This window comes from Malaclemys terrapin, chromosome 22, assembly GCF_027887155.1.
Source record: "Malaclemys terrapin pileata isolate rMalTer1 chromosome 22, rMalTer1.hap1, whole genome shotgun sequence".
Lineage (NCBI taxonomy): Eukaryota > Metazoa > Chordata > Testudines > Emydidae > Malaclemys > Malaclemys terrapin.
The window spans coordinates 10,589,979-10,602,309 of NC_071526.1; the positions used below are offsets into that span (position 1 = coordinate 10,589,979).

General features: G+C 56.7%; 2 protein-coding genes across 4 annotated transcripts in view; one reads left to right on the forward strand and one right to left on the reverse strand.

The window, feature by feature from the left end:
* The first annotated feature begins 1,288 nt into the window (after positions 1-1,288).
* LOC128827635 (claudin-1-like) lies at positions 1,289-2,160 on the forward strand. The gene has a single exon (XM_054011583.1). It carries the CDS (start codon positions 1,289-1,291, stop codon positions 1,886-1,888), a length of 600 nt encoding a protein of 199 aa, XP_053867558.1. The 3' UTR covers positions 1,889-2,160.
* A 796-nt stretch (positions 2,161-2,956) lies between these two features.
* CNKSR1 (connector enhancer of kinase suppressor of Ras 1) overlaps positions 2,957-12,331 on the reverse strand; it is a 32,310-nt gene continuing 22,935 nt past the window's right edge. For all 3 annotated transcript variants that reach the window (XM_054011982.1, XM_054011981.1, XM_054011984.1), the window contains 9 exons: positions 12,034-12,064; positions 10,005-10,177; positions 8,926-8,999; positions 8,227-8,298; positions 7,714-7,787; positions 6,471-6,535; positions 6,084-6,225; positions 5,311-5,492; positions 2,957-5,222 (listed from right to left, as the gene is read on the reverse strand). In XM_054011982.1, coding sequence (XP_053867957.1) covers positions 5,013-5,222; positions 5,311-5,492; positions 6,084-6,225; positions 6,471-6,535; positions 7,714-7,787; positions 8,227-8,298; positions 8,926-8,999; positions 10,005-10,177; positions 12,034-12,064 — 1,023 coding nt within the window. In that variant the 3' untranslated portion in view covers positions 2,957-5,012. The remainder of the gene's footprint in view (positions 5,223-5,310; positions 5,493-6,083; positions 6,226-6,470; positions 6,536-7,713; positions 7,788-8,226; positions 8,299-8,925; positions 9,000-10,004; positions 10,178-12,033; positions 12,065-12,331) is intronic.

Consider the following 12,331-nt stretch of genomic DNA (forward strand, 5'->3'; position numbering starts at 1 on the left):
GGGGGGGAGAGGAGAATGCTGCCCTCTGCTCAGGAGGCCTTCCCACACCTGGCAACGTTTGAGAAGTAGAAATAAGGACACTTGGGAAGACAAACATTGGCACCTTGCTCCTTTAAATACATGAGGCTAGAAGAGCAGAGCAGGGGGAAAAGGTCCATAGCAGAGCCAGGCCTAGAACCCACTTGGGCGGATTCCTTTTCTGTTGCACCAGCCAACTTCTGTCATGTGGGGAAAATCTAGAGTAATGGCCAGGCCCTCTCTGGAGTTACACTAGGTTCATGCTGGGGTAACTGAGAAAGGATGTTAGCCCACTGCCTAGATAAAGTGTAGAGTGCAGTGTGTGCGGTACATTGTGTACAGCATCGTGCACAGGATGGAGCCACCCGGCATCTTTAATAAGGAACATTTCCATGGCAATGAGAACCTGGAGCCTGCAGCCGCCAATTCACGGACACCTGCACAGCGATTCTAGTCTCCCCTCCCGCCACGTCCCTCAGTCTTCCAGAGCTCCCCTTCCTGTACACTCCCAGCCAACCCGACACACCCAAATCCCCTGTCCCACCACCCAATTTCTCCCAGGTCCCCTTTCCACACACCCCTTCTCCTAGACCCATCCTCCACCCAGACACATGCCCTCTTGCACAACGCAAATGCTGGCGTTCATCACCCCTCTCACACCCTTCCCCCACCCCAATCCTCCAACCTCTTTGCCCTTCAGGAAGCTATTGGGCCAAGTTCATCCCTGGTACAGTCAGAAGTGTCACGTTGGGGCTGATGTGATCCAAGCAGCATAAACGGTCTAACTGAAGGTGCTCTGCGTGCAGTTACCCCTGGTGGAGGTCAATAGAGCATTGTTCACTGGGGCCCCTTCCTAGTGCATATTAATGATTAGAGCCTTTCGTTATGTCTGGCCACGCACTAGGCCCAGAGCAGAACGAGGGGCGATGTTAATGTGTAACCAGGGGGCATGGAAATGGGGGTCACTTAACATTTAATCAACAGGCTTGAAATGTTAGGAAGGAAACGTGTTCGCGACAGAGGATTTACAAAGTCAAGGTGATGCGGACAGTAGAACCATAACCAACAGCTTCACCTGGGCTCCAGCAGCCTCCAGCCCAGCCCGAGAGTGCCCTGGAGACGAGCGACGACTTTCTCTTTTCCGCTCCAGGCTGGGTGCACTCCAGAAAACGCCTTCCCGATTGCACAGCGTCTCTGCCTGACTCTGCATCCCAGCCCAAGGGAGCTCCCTTGAAGAGACTAAGAGACCAGGGCCCTTTCTCATCAGACCATGGCAACTGGCTCCATGGTGCTTGGACTGGTGGTGGCTCCCATGGGATGGGTCTTGCTGCTGGCAGCCACGGTGACCCCGCAGTGGAGAGAATTCTCCAGGCGGCCCGGCTTCCCGTGGGACGTTTCCTTCAGCGACGGTCTGTGGGAAAGCTGCGTGGAGGTGATCAGCGTGCCGGGCAGGGTGTGCCAAGCCATCCCCCAGGAGACGGCCATCTCCTGGCCCATGCAGATGCTGAGAGCACTCACTGTCATCTCAGTGCTTACAGGGGTCCTGAGCTACTCCCTAGCCCATGTGGGGGTACGCTGGTGGACACACCAGCCCAACCCCAAGCTTACGGGAACTGCTGGACTCCTGCTGGTTCTCTCTGGAGCCATGTATCTATGTGCCACATCTTACATGGCTTACAAAGTCCTAGAGAACATGGCCAACCCCCAGACCCCTGCGGGGGACAAGTTCCGGCTTGGGACCTGTCTCTACCTTGGCTGGAGCGGCGGAGTCGCTGAGATCTTGGCTGGGATCTGCCTGGCCGTCAGTTTCCAAAGGAAGCAGGGAAGCAGCCCAGGGAATGTGGCTGCTCCGTATGAGGTGGATTACTGAGGAGGGGCTACCAGGCCAGCGCCGGGAGAGGAAACTGAGGGACTGTTCTTTGGGGGACTACAACTGTCTTTTCCTTGTGCACTGAGTCCATGTGGGTCTCCTGCTGTAGCTGCTTGAGCATGACTGTGCCTTTACCTTGCTGCGCCAGGATCAAGCTGCGCATCTTCAACCCCGCAGGACTGGCATTGCTGGTAACAGGGATGTACGGGCCGGCTAGGCAGGGAAAATCACCCCCCTCAATCAAGCCAATTTTAAAGATGGGCTGACGATCGTTTCCCTAATGAGGTGTCTCAGGGGCCCTGCCAGCTTTGGGGTTTTGCCAGCCTGTAGGTTTGTCTTCCTGATGCTACTTGAAAACGCCGCCGCCCCCCCTCCCTCCCCCAACTCAGGGGAAGGGGCTGAGGGAGGGTGCAGCAGAAAAGGAGTGCACGCTTCCAGCTGTGTCACATCTGTAAGGGGCGGGGGCAGCATTATGAGGGCAGCCCAGGGGGGAGCTGGGGTGGAGAACTGGCAGTGGAGGCTGGCCCAGAGGTGATCCAGCTGAGGCACATTGATAAGGGAGGAGCACAGCTGGCAGCAGAGTCAGGACTCTCCAAGCACAGATTTGATAGGGGTGGGATGGTGCCTGCTGCTGCTGGGGGCGGGGGTGGGAAGGAGACATGCAAATGCTTCTGGCCCTCAGGCAGAAGCCAGCAGTGCTCAGCTGCTCTCCCTGGGCTATGGGGCTCTGCTCTCTGGTCTGGGGCCCTGGAAGTGCTCAGATAACACAGCACATGATGACATCACCCACCTCCAGAACACCCTGGCATAGTCCCTGTCTTTGAAGTCATCTTATTTCCTCCTGAGAGGGGCTGAATATCCCTCAGGGCAGGAGAGGCCAGCCCCTGAAGCGAGATGAAGGCAAGGAAAGAGGGATGGAGAAAGACTATTGCACAGAGGGGTTTGGTGAGACTCAGGGCCAAAGTGGGGGTGGGATCCTGTCTCTCTGGAGCCAGCTACTCCCTGCATTTTAGAGACAGGCCGCTATTCCGAAACTTAAAATCCAAGAAAAGGAGGCAAAGCTGGACCTGTCATCAACACAGTTTTATTCATGCCCCAAGAAAACCAACCTTGCCTGCTTCAAACAACCCCTGTCTATTCCAGCTCTAAGTGGCCAGATGCAGAGAGATTGAGGATGGAACAGAGAAGTGGTTTGATCATATATAAAACCTAATCTACCCCGTATACAAATCCGGCAGGGGAGAGTGCTTAGAAAAATAAAACAGCTTTGACAATAGAAAAACAAAAATATAACAATGGCTGCTTTCCTTTCCCCGAAGCTCGAAAGGGATGGAGGGATTTCCCCCCTCCCAACAGGAACGAGGCCCCAAGCCTGTAGCCAAGCTGAGACTGGAGGTACTGAATTAGAGAGGGGGCGAGTAAGGGAATGCTAGGGCAGCAGAACCAAGCAGCGAGGGTGGTAACTTTAGAGTGAAGGCAAGCTCAGGCACCAAAGCCTATTGAAAGCAATAGGAAAACTCTCACTAAGCTTCGAATTGGACACTAGTCCTGGCAGCTGCTGACGAGAACGAGATGATGGAGGCTCAACCGTCTCCTGCCCTAAGCAGCCAAGGAAATGCCCTGCTAACTCACTGCCGTTAGCCAGAGGCAGCTTCTGGTTCACATGTAGGGGGACAGGGTGGGTCCATTTCATTGGAGCAAACCTTGGTTCCTATAAGAGTCGAGGTTAGCTAAAACAGGCCTGAACTGATTTGTCAGCAAAGGACGGGGACTTGGGATCAGGCACTTGCAAAACAAAAAATAAAAATGGACAGTTAAAATGCTAGACAACAGCTGGATATTTTAGTTAAAATTACTGGCAGGGCTGCAGCGAGCCAGCTGGTGTCAGCCTGTCCATGCTGCATCAGGAGTGAGCCCCCCAGCCCGCCTCCTCAGACTTGTGTTAGTGCTGCAAGAACAGCTGTGTAGACACTGCGGCTCGGGCTGGTGCTTGGGCTCTGACAACTGGGGGATGAAGGGGGGTGGGTGGGCACGAGAGCCCACGTCACAACGTTAAAGCAACATCGACCCGGCCAGTTTTAGAGCGGTAGCGTGAGCCCTGCTAGCACGCGTCTGGGGAGGTCAGCGGGGAGGCTTGCTTTCCAATGCAGTGTAGACAGGTCCTGGATGTTTAAAGAGAACTCACTCAATGACACATCCATCCAGCGAGGGGGGCTGGATCAGAACTTTCCCCTGGCTAACCAGCCTACATCTGTAACAAGGCCTTGCAGCAGAGGATCTCAAAGAGCTTTGGCCCCATGAATTAATGAAACGACACAGCTGCTTTATGAGACAGATCAGTCTTATCCCCTTTTAAATACAGGGAAACTAAGGCAATCGCCCGAGGGCACACGTGGGAGTTAGCAGCAGAGCAGAGAATGGCACTTGAGTCCAACTCTGTCCACTAGCAAATACTGTAACACACAATTATTTGTACATGTATGAAAACCAGCCTCTCTCTTTATCAAATGAATATCTACCACCGCAGGCGGAGCCAGAGGGGGGCCAGGCAGCACTTCTATCCATAAAAGATCTTCCATCACACGGGTTCTTGGTTCCGATCGGGCTCTGGATGGATGTCGAGTGATGAGAAATGCCAAGGCATCAACATGTTGAATATCCCAATCTCAGAATTATCCCCAGAGGGACCGTCCTGGCCTCACAGCGCTGGGGTCAGTTACTCAGTGAAGTATATGGATGCATATTCATTAAGCATCACTGGGAAATGGAAACAGCAGCTCTTTTAAAACAAGCAAGACTCTCTAGACCAACCGAGGATCCATTCTGAGAATTCCTTCCTTGTCCTCAGAATGACAAGGCTTTGTCAAAAGTGGGTCCCTACATAAAATCCTGCTCTCAGGGGAGAGCCTCAAACGGGGTCTTTAAAATGCAGCCCACTTTCCAGTTAAATTGATGCACTGCGCGTTGTGAGTGAGCACCATTCCTCCTTGCTCTCAGAGCATCGCGTTTCTTGCTGGGACAGAGACGACAGGAATCTCTCCGGAATGAGAGAGGGACGGGTTATTCCCTGCACTGAGGTTTATGAAGGGAACGTTATTGCCAGGATCTGCCCCGATTCCATGTGTTATGGCGTCGCACCGGCAGTTTCCTGTGGACTGGATTCAGCGCCAAGTTCTGCTCCGAGACCTTCAGCCTGGCTGGGCCTGGGCGCCCACCACTGGTGGATTTCCTGGTATAACTCCTGATGCTCTTCTTTCCAGTGTCTGAATTTCTCCGAGGTCAGTTCCGAGTCGTTCAAGAGCTGATCGAGGATCTGCAGCTCAGCCACCTTCGCCTGCAAAAGGAAAAGAACATTCCCCGCTGCTCAGTGCTCGTGCATCAGAGGGCATTACACAGCCAGAGGGCTTGAACGTTTCACCTACTTTGAGCGTGCTTTGCAGGGCCCGGACCAGGTGAACTCTCTCGTTGATCTGGGGGTTCTTGTTGCGCTTGATGAAGGATCTGCGGTACTGCTCGTGGGTCAGGAGCTGGCGCGTGCCGATGAGAGACACCCCGCCTTGCTTCAGACACTGAATCAGGGACTCCAGTTCTTTGCCAGGGGAGTCTGCATAGGGGCGGGGGGGACACAGCAGACAGAGTTAGAATGGGGCCGGAACAGCCTCTGTGCTTGTGGGGAGTAGGTGGTGCCTGCTGCCAGGATGGCCCCAAGCACTACAGGCAGTTCAGGAGCCTGGTACTCTGTGGTCGGGAGGGTTATGAGAACTTCCACAGAAGGCGCCGGAGAAATGCGACAGGCCCCAGACACAGCGGCTAGCTCAGGGAATGGCATGTTGGTGCCACAACGGAAGCTATGGCCCTTTGGACATTCTGACACCAATCGTACTGGGACACACCAGAGCAGATCCCGGGGGAGGCTGAACAGAAAGGGGATGGGGGGGAGAAATCTCAGGAGATTCTTCACAACGAAGGAGAAGCCCTGACCCCCCCGCCCCAATCCAATGCCCACCTGCCCCAGAAAGGACCCGCTTGTGTAACAGCCCCCCTGGGCTCTGCTTGAGCGAGAGAACCACCTTGGTGAGCAGAGGATTCATTAACCACTATACCTGGATCAGTCACCAGAGAGCCCCACTGAGCGCAGGTGATGCTCAGTGGCCCAAATCCAGGCTGCTCTCAGAGCAGCAGCGCTAGCACTTACCCAGGGGCGAGCAGGGCCTGCCACTGCCAGGGACGGGGCTCCCCAGGGGGCTCCCCACTGGGCCCGTGGAGTCGGGGCTCCCCATTGCAGCACCGGGCTGGGCTCTCTCCACAGTGGTTAGCAGCTCCCTTCTCTTTGGCAGCTGAGGAAGAACATTTCTGTTTAGAGACCTCCCCCCAACACCAAGGAATCCCAGCTCCCAAGGCGGTTGGGAAGAGCCACAATCCTCTCGCCCTTTGCCAAGCTGCGTTTGACACCCGCAACGCAGCACCGCCTGCCAGCATCCGCAAAGGGAGGGCCAAGAGCTGGTCCCAGTTCCCATCACCCAGGGCCAGGGCTCTCCCCAGCTGGACTGTAGGATCCGCCCTCCTCCCCGATGAGACTCACCAGATCAGAGCCAGGCCTGGGGGCGTCGTCGTCCGGATCCTCAGCTTCCGTCTCACTGTAGCAGTCTGGCAGGAGAAGCACAGAGGGGACTATCAGTGGGAAAGCCCGGACCTGCCACGGACCTTCGCTCCGACACGGCACACGTTGCCCTTCTCCAGCTCCTTCTATCCAAGGATCCCACAGCACTTTAGTGAGAAGGGGCCCAGCCTCCCAGCTGGGGATGATCCTCACAGAGTGGGAAGGTGGGGCAAGGCCTCTTGGTCCCCGAGCTGGTCATCTAACCATTAGAGCCTCACTGCATCTTGTCACCCAACGTCGCTCCAGCCCGGCTCAGGAAGAGGAGTCTCATCTTCACCCCCTCCCCTTCATACAGCACAGCAAGCTCCTCCCAGGCCAGCGAAGGAAAGACCGGGAGCTGGAACGGAGCCTGGCTTGCCCACATCTTTGGATTCTTGGTCTTAAGGGGGGGGTGCCTGCAGTCAGTGCAGAGCGGGGCCCTTTTCCTTGACCCCTCTACCCCAAAAACTCACCACCTTTTTCAGGGGTGTCCCTCATTTCGTCTCAAAGGTCCTACGCTGCACACAAAGTTGGGGTCCCCTCGCTTTTGTCAAAAGGCACGTGCATCGGCAAGCACTGCGCTGAGGTTACAAAAGTCCCAATGCCGGCGGGATGGATCCCGCCAAATTTCAGGTCTCCCACGTGAATCGCTCGTGCGTGCCCCTCTCGGTCACCGTGCAGTTGGGCCTTCACCAGCTGAGTACAGGACTCTGGAGAAGAGACGCTCTGTGCCACAGGGCCCACGCTTCTGACCCCCAAGCCAGAGGCAACGGACTTTCCTCTCTCCCCCTAGTGAGGGCTACTGGTCTCCAAGATCCAAGAGCTTTGGTTCCCCACCAGTATTTAACATGTCTATGTGCACCTGTGTGTGGGGGGGAACGGGGGGGATGGAGGACAATGTGGGTCACAGACCCAGCCAATTAAAAAGAGAGCACTGTCTTGAGGGGTGCACTTTAAGCATTGTCTTCCTGAAGTGGCTGCTCCCAGATTACGAGAGACGCCCCCCCACTTTTCAGACCACTTGCAGCATTCCCCCCCCCCCCCCTCAGCTAACTATCCCGCCCCAGTTTATATAGATACGGGAGTGGAGCCCGCTGGAGTCAGGAGGATGCTGGGAGAGGCTCATCCAGTCACCCTGTAGGGACGTGGCATATAATAACTGGTTCGCAAGATGCCTGGTTCCTACCTTCTTCTCTGGGCGGGAGCGATTCCTGGGCCAGCTTGTATTTGGTTTTTGCAGCGATCAAACCACTCACCCACCTGGGAAGACAAACAGGTCACATACAGTCACCAAAGAGATCCCCTCCCAGGTGTCTGGGCACTTCCCCTTCCATCACACGAACCACCTCACACGTGGGGAAAGCCATCTCAGACCAATGCTTTTCAGAATCAGAGATCCGGCCCTCTTCCACAGCCACCTCCCTTCCAGGCAGCCCAAACCCTCGGGGTGGGTTCCACAAAGCACAGTCTGAGAACCACTGTCTTCACTGAATCGTACCGGCCATTTGGACACAGCCTCCAGTGACCACAGGAACTGTAGATTCGGGCTGGTTCAGACCCTCACTAGAATGCTGGAGCTTAACTGCATCCAGGTATTTGAGCGAGCAAGGCGAGGGTTTTGTAGCCAATCCTGGATCACCACCGGGTGTTTGCTTAGCAATGTCAAATTCACGCAGGGACAGCCCGGCCTGCTACTTACATGCTCAGATCAGCCAGAGTCTCTGCTGCGAAGATGAAAGGTTTGTACGTCTCATGGCAGAGCTGGAAGACACTGAAAGAAGAACAAGGACGTGGCTGCATTCTCCACAATTCCTCCCGTATTAGCAGGCAGCTGTAACGACCCCCTCGTTAAGAGTGAAGCTAGTGTCCCATTCTTAGCCCCGTTTCCAGCCTCCCCTGGGGCTAGCTGGGCTCTGCTGAAACACATGTTCGCCCTTAACTTTCAACAGAGCCTTTTCTTTGGGATTTTTAAATTACCCTCCCCCTTCCCCCGACATTAATCAAATTCAAACCCATCCACAATGAGCAACCTGGAGAGAGCCTTTCCCTCTAGGCAGTTCTCTAAAGTTCCACCTGGTAGATGGCTCTCCGGCACCACGCCCGACAGCGCCTCCTGCTGGGAGAGGGCTGCTTGTTTCCCCTACAGCCAGGGCTCCTGCACCGTTACTCAGCGCCTCCTGCTGGAGAGGCGGGGACTGGAGCAGCTGGGAGCATCTCCCCACACAGAGCTCCTGCACTGTTGCGTACGGCTAGTCCACTTGGCACCAAGTGCTCCGATGGATGTGCTGCCCTACGGAGAATGCTCCCACGCCATCCCCAGCAGCCAGGCAGCTCCTGGGTGCTTCAGGGTCCTCCTCTCCCGAAGCCGAGGTCTCTGCCCAGCATCTCACGCACTCACTATTTCTTCTTCTGCTCCCGGGTGCTTTCCAGGTCGTAGGTCGACACGTTGATCAGGCCTACGGCTTTCTCGTCCTGAGCGGTGAAACAAGGAGCACGTCACACACAGGGGGCTTTGCTGCCGTTGGCATTTAGAAGCAAGATTCATTTGGTTTTGGGGCATCACGCGGGACTCAGTGGCCAGGAGAGCCACTGTACCAAGAAGAACAAGGAGTCCAGTGGCACCTTAAAGACTAACACGGCTATCCCCTGATATGTGTGCCAAGAAGGTAAATCAACAATGTGCGGCTTACTCCGGGAACATCATGCTGTCCTTGGAGCCATCCTTGTGGGGAGGGATAGCTCAGTAGTTTGAGCATTGGCCTGCTAAACCCAGGGTTGTGAGTTCAATCCTTGAGGGGGCCATTTAGGGATCTGGGGCAAAAATCTGTCTGGGATTTGTCCTGCTTTGAGCAGGGGGTTGGACTAGATAACCTCCCGAGGTCCCTTCCGACCCTGATAGTCTATGATTGTAATAATAATCCCCAGCTCTTCTTATGTAGCCTTTCCGCACATAGGCCTGAATGCGCTTTACAGAGGAGATCAGGGTCCTCCTTATAAATGGGGTTGGTGGAGTCAGAGGATGGGGGAAAAGCCCATAAAGCTGGTGCAGGATCCATCTTCCAGCTCTCTCTGTGGGGCTGTTACACCCACCCACCCCTCTTACACATCACCTCTGAATTTGGCTCACTGAGTTATCGGAGCGTAGAGGAGTCTCATTTGGGGACATGCACCAACTGGGCCAGGAGAGAAGGTGCAGTGAGGACCGCTGCTAACGGGAGGCCTCTACCCCCTACTCTAAACTTCTTACGCTGACGTCCGATTCCTCGGCACACCAGCGAGGACTCCCTGACCCATCAGTGGTTGGGCTGACCTAGGCCTGGGGGAGTCCACTGGGCTCCAAGCATAGCGAAGTCGAACTTCCAGCAGCCAACACCCCCTTCCCTCCCGCCCTAAGCCCCCTGAGTATATGGCACATCTGCTTCCCCCCCACCTGCCCCTTTCCACTAACCCCCAGCATAGCTCATGGGACGCACTCACACTGGGCTGGTTGTACCAGTAGAGAACGTGGCCCTTCAGCACAAACCAGCAGCGTTTCCATTTCTGGGACATGAATCCCACGTGGTCTTTCTTCTTCAGGAGCCAGCCATCGCAGTCCACCTTGCCCAGCTCCCGACAGGACACCCGCCGGCGGCTCAGCCTGGTAGCCACTCCTGCAAGGAAGGAGGAGAGGGGGCAGGGGGACGTGAGGCACGGGGAGGGGAGCTCTCTCCAAAAGAGGAGCCACCAGCCGTGTCCTGTCAGCGGCTTCTCTGCGAAGCTCCCCCATCCCCACCCCTCTGCGCCCTCTCACTGCTAGGGGACAGCAGAGACACGGAAGAGCCCTGTAGGCAGGGGGGAAAGTCCCACTCTTTTCGGTGCCTGACAACGGGGAGCCTGGGCCCTGGGTGCCCACGCCCATTAATGCACCAGCCATTCATCCTAGTCTGCCTCTGCTCCCAAAGGAAATAAGCTTGGTGGTTGTCGGCCTAGCCCCTGGAGGGACTCTCTCCATACCCCCAAACCACTCTGGGCTGCAGCTGCTGGCACCCGGCAGCGAGGAGATGGGGAAGGAGCTGCACCGGCGGGGGACAAGGGGACTGGAACAGCACCCCTCACTTCCATGGCGGAAGCTCACCAAGGAGCAGAGGAGGGAGGAAGGGTGGGGAGGGGAAGAGAAAGGTTCTCCCAGCCCCAGGCTCCAAACAGAAACATCCGGATTCTGCTCCGCAGCCAAGAGAAGCAGCATCGGACAGAGGGTTGCCTGGGCCGTGCTCTGCTCCCTGGCATGCAGCCCCAAGCACCACGTCTGGCCCTTCCTTCCGGGTCTATGCAGCCTGAGTGCGTCCTGCATCTAGTGCCACACGGCACAGAACGCCGGGGGGCCACAGCCCACGGGACCCCTCTTCCCTCCTGGCTGCGTGGCCAAGCAGGGCCGGCCTTAGGGAAATTGCACCCTGGGCAAACTTGTATTTTGGTGCCCTGGCCCCCATGGGTATGGTACCCCCCCATTGCCCTCATGGGCTCCCCGGGATCCCCACACTCCCTTCCCCCCCTAACCCCTGCACTGTGCCCCCTTCGCCCCTAACACCCCTGCATCCCCCTCCGGCGCCCGCTTGGGGAAACTGACCTGGATGCACGGAGCAGCTGCATTGCTGCTCACGCCCACATGGAACTGCGGCTCCGCTGCCCCACGCACCCTTAGGGGGCGGTGTCGGGGGGAGCGAGGAGCAACGTCAGGGCTCCCTGCATCCAGGTCACGTTCCCTGCCTGCTCTGGGTAAGGAGAGCAGCAGCTCCTGATGTTCGCCTCACAGCACAGCCCAGGTGGGGAACGAGCCCTGGTTGTGTGTGTGTGTGTGTGTGTGAGAGAGAGAAAATGGTCTCTCACATACACACAGAGTGTGTTGGTGCTTGCGAGAGTGTGTGTGCGCCCGAGTGAGTATGAGCGCGCTGTCTCTTTAAGAAAGCACTCCAGATCAGGAGCCTGCAGGCTTGTTCAGACACAAGCAGCTGTCTTGGGAGCCAGAGAGGCAGCAGCATGGGCAGATTCCCCCCTGCCCTGTCACCCCAGCTCAGTGGAGACCAGGTGCATGGGCAGGGGGAGGGGGACACCCCGACATCAGTCTTGCCCCCCTTTCCCCGCACAGCAAACAGGACACTCCCAGTCCCGAGCAGCAGGGGAGCAGGAGGGAGGAGGGGCACCCCTGCTCCAGAGGAGTCACCTGGCTGGGCATCCAACTGCCCCCCTGCAGCCTGGGTCCCCCACCCCCTCCAGACGCTGCTGCTCACCCGATCAGCCCAGCTACTGCAGGTCAGGTGGGACTCAGCAAACCCTGCACCCGGCGCCCTCTTTGGCAGGCTGCCCTGGGCCACCGGCCCCGTGGCCAAGTTAATGTGCAACCTAAGAATGTGCCGTGGGCCTGGGGAAAAACAAACCTATGTGGAAGGGGAGGAAACGCTCCGATCCCCTGGTTAACCTGGAGCTCACGATTGTCAAGCTCACAGGGGGACGGGTGGAGGCCACTCACCTTTCTGCCTGGAGCAACTCTTGGTGCTGCTCTGAAAGGGATGAAGAGGACACAGATACACGTGGTTAGAAAGATCCTGGCCATGCAAGCAACTCACGGTTTTTGGGAGGCAGACAATAAAGTGAAGGAGGCGCCGTTCTCTACGGCACTGGACAATGCACTCGCTGGCTGGCCGTCGTATGTGGGAAATGGCTGGGCGATCACAGCTCTCTTGTTTAGAGCACCCAAGGGCTCTAGCCAGTTCAGCATGCAGCTGCCTGCCCACCAGGTGATGTTAACTGCAGGGTAGGGTATACTC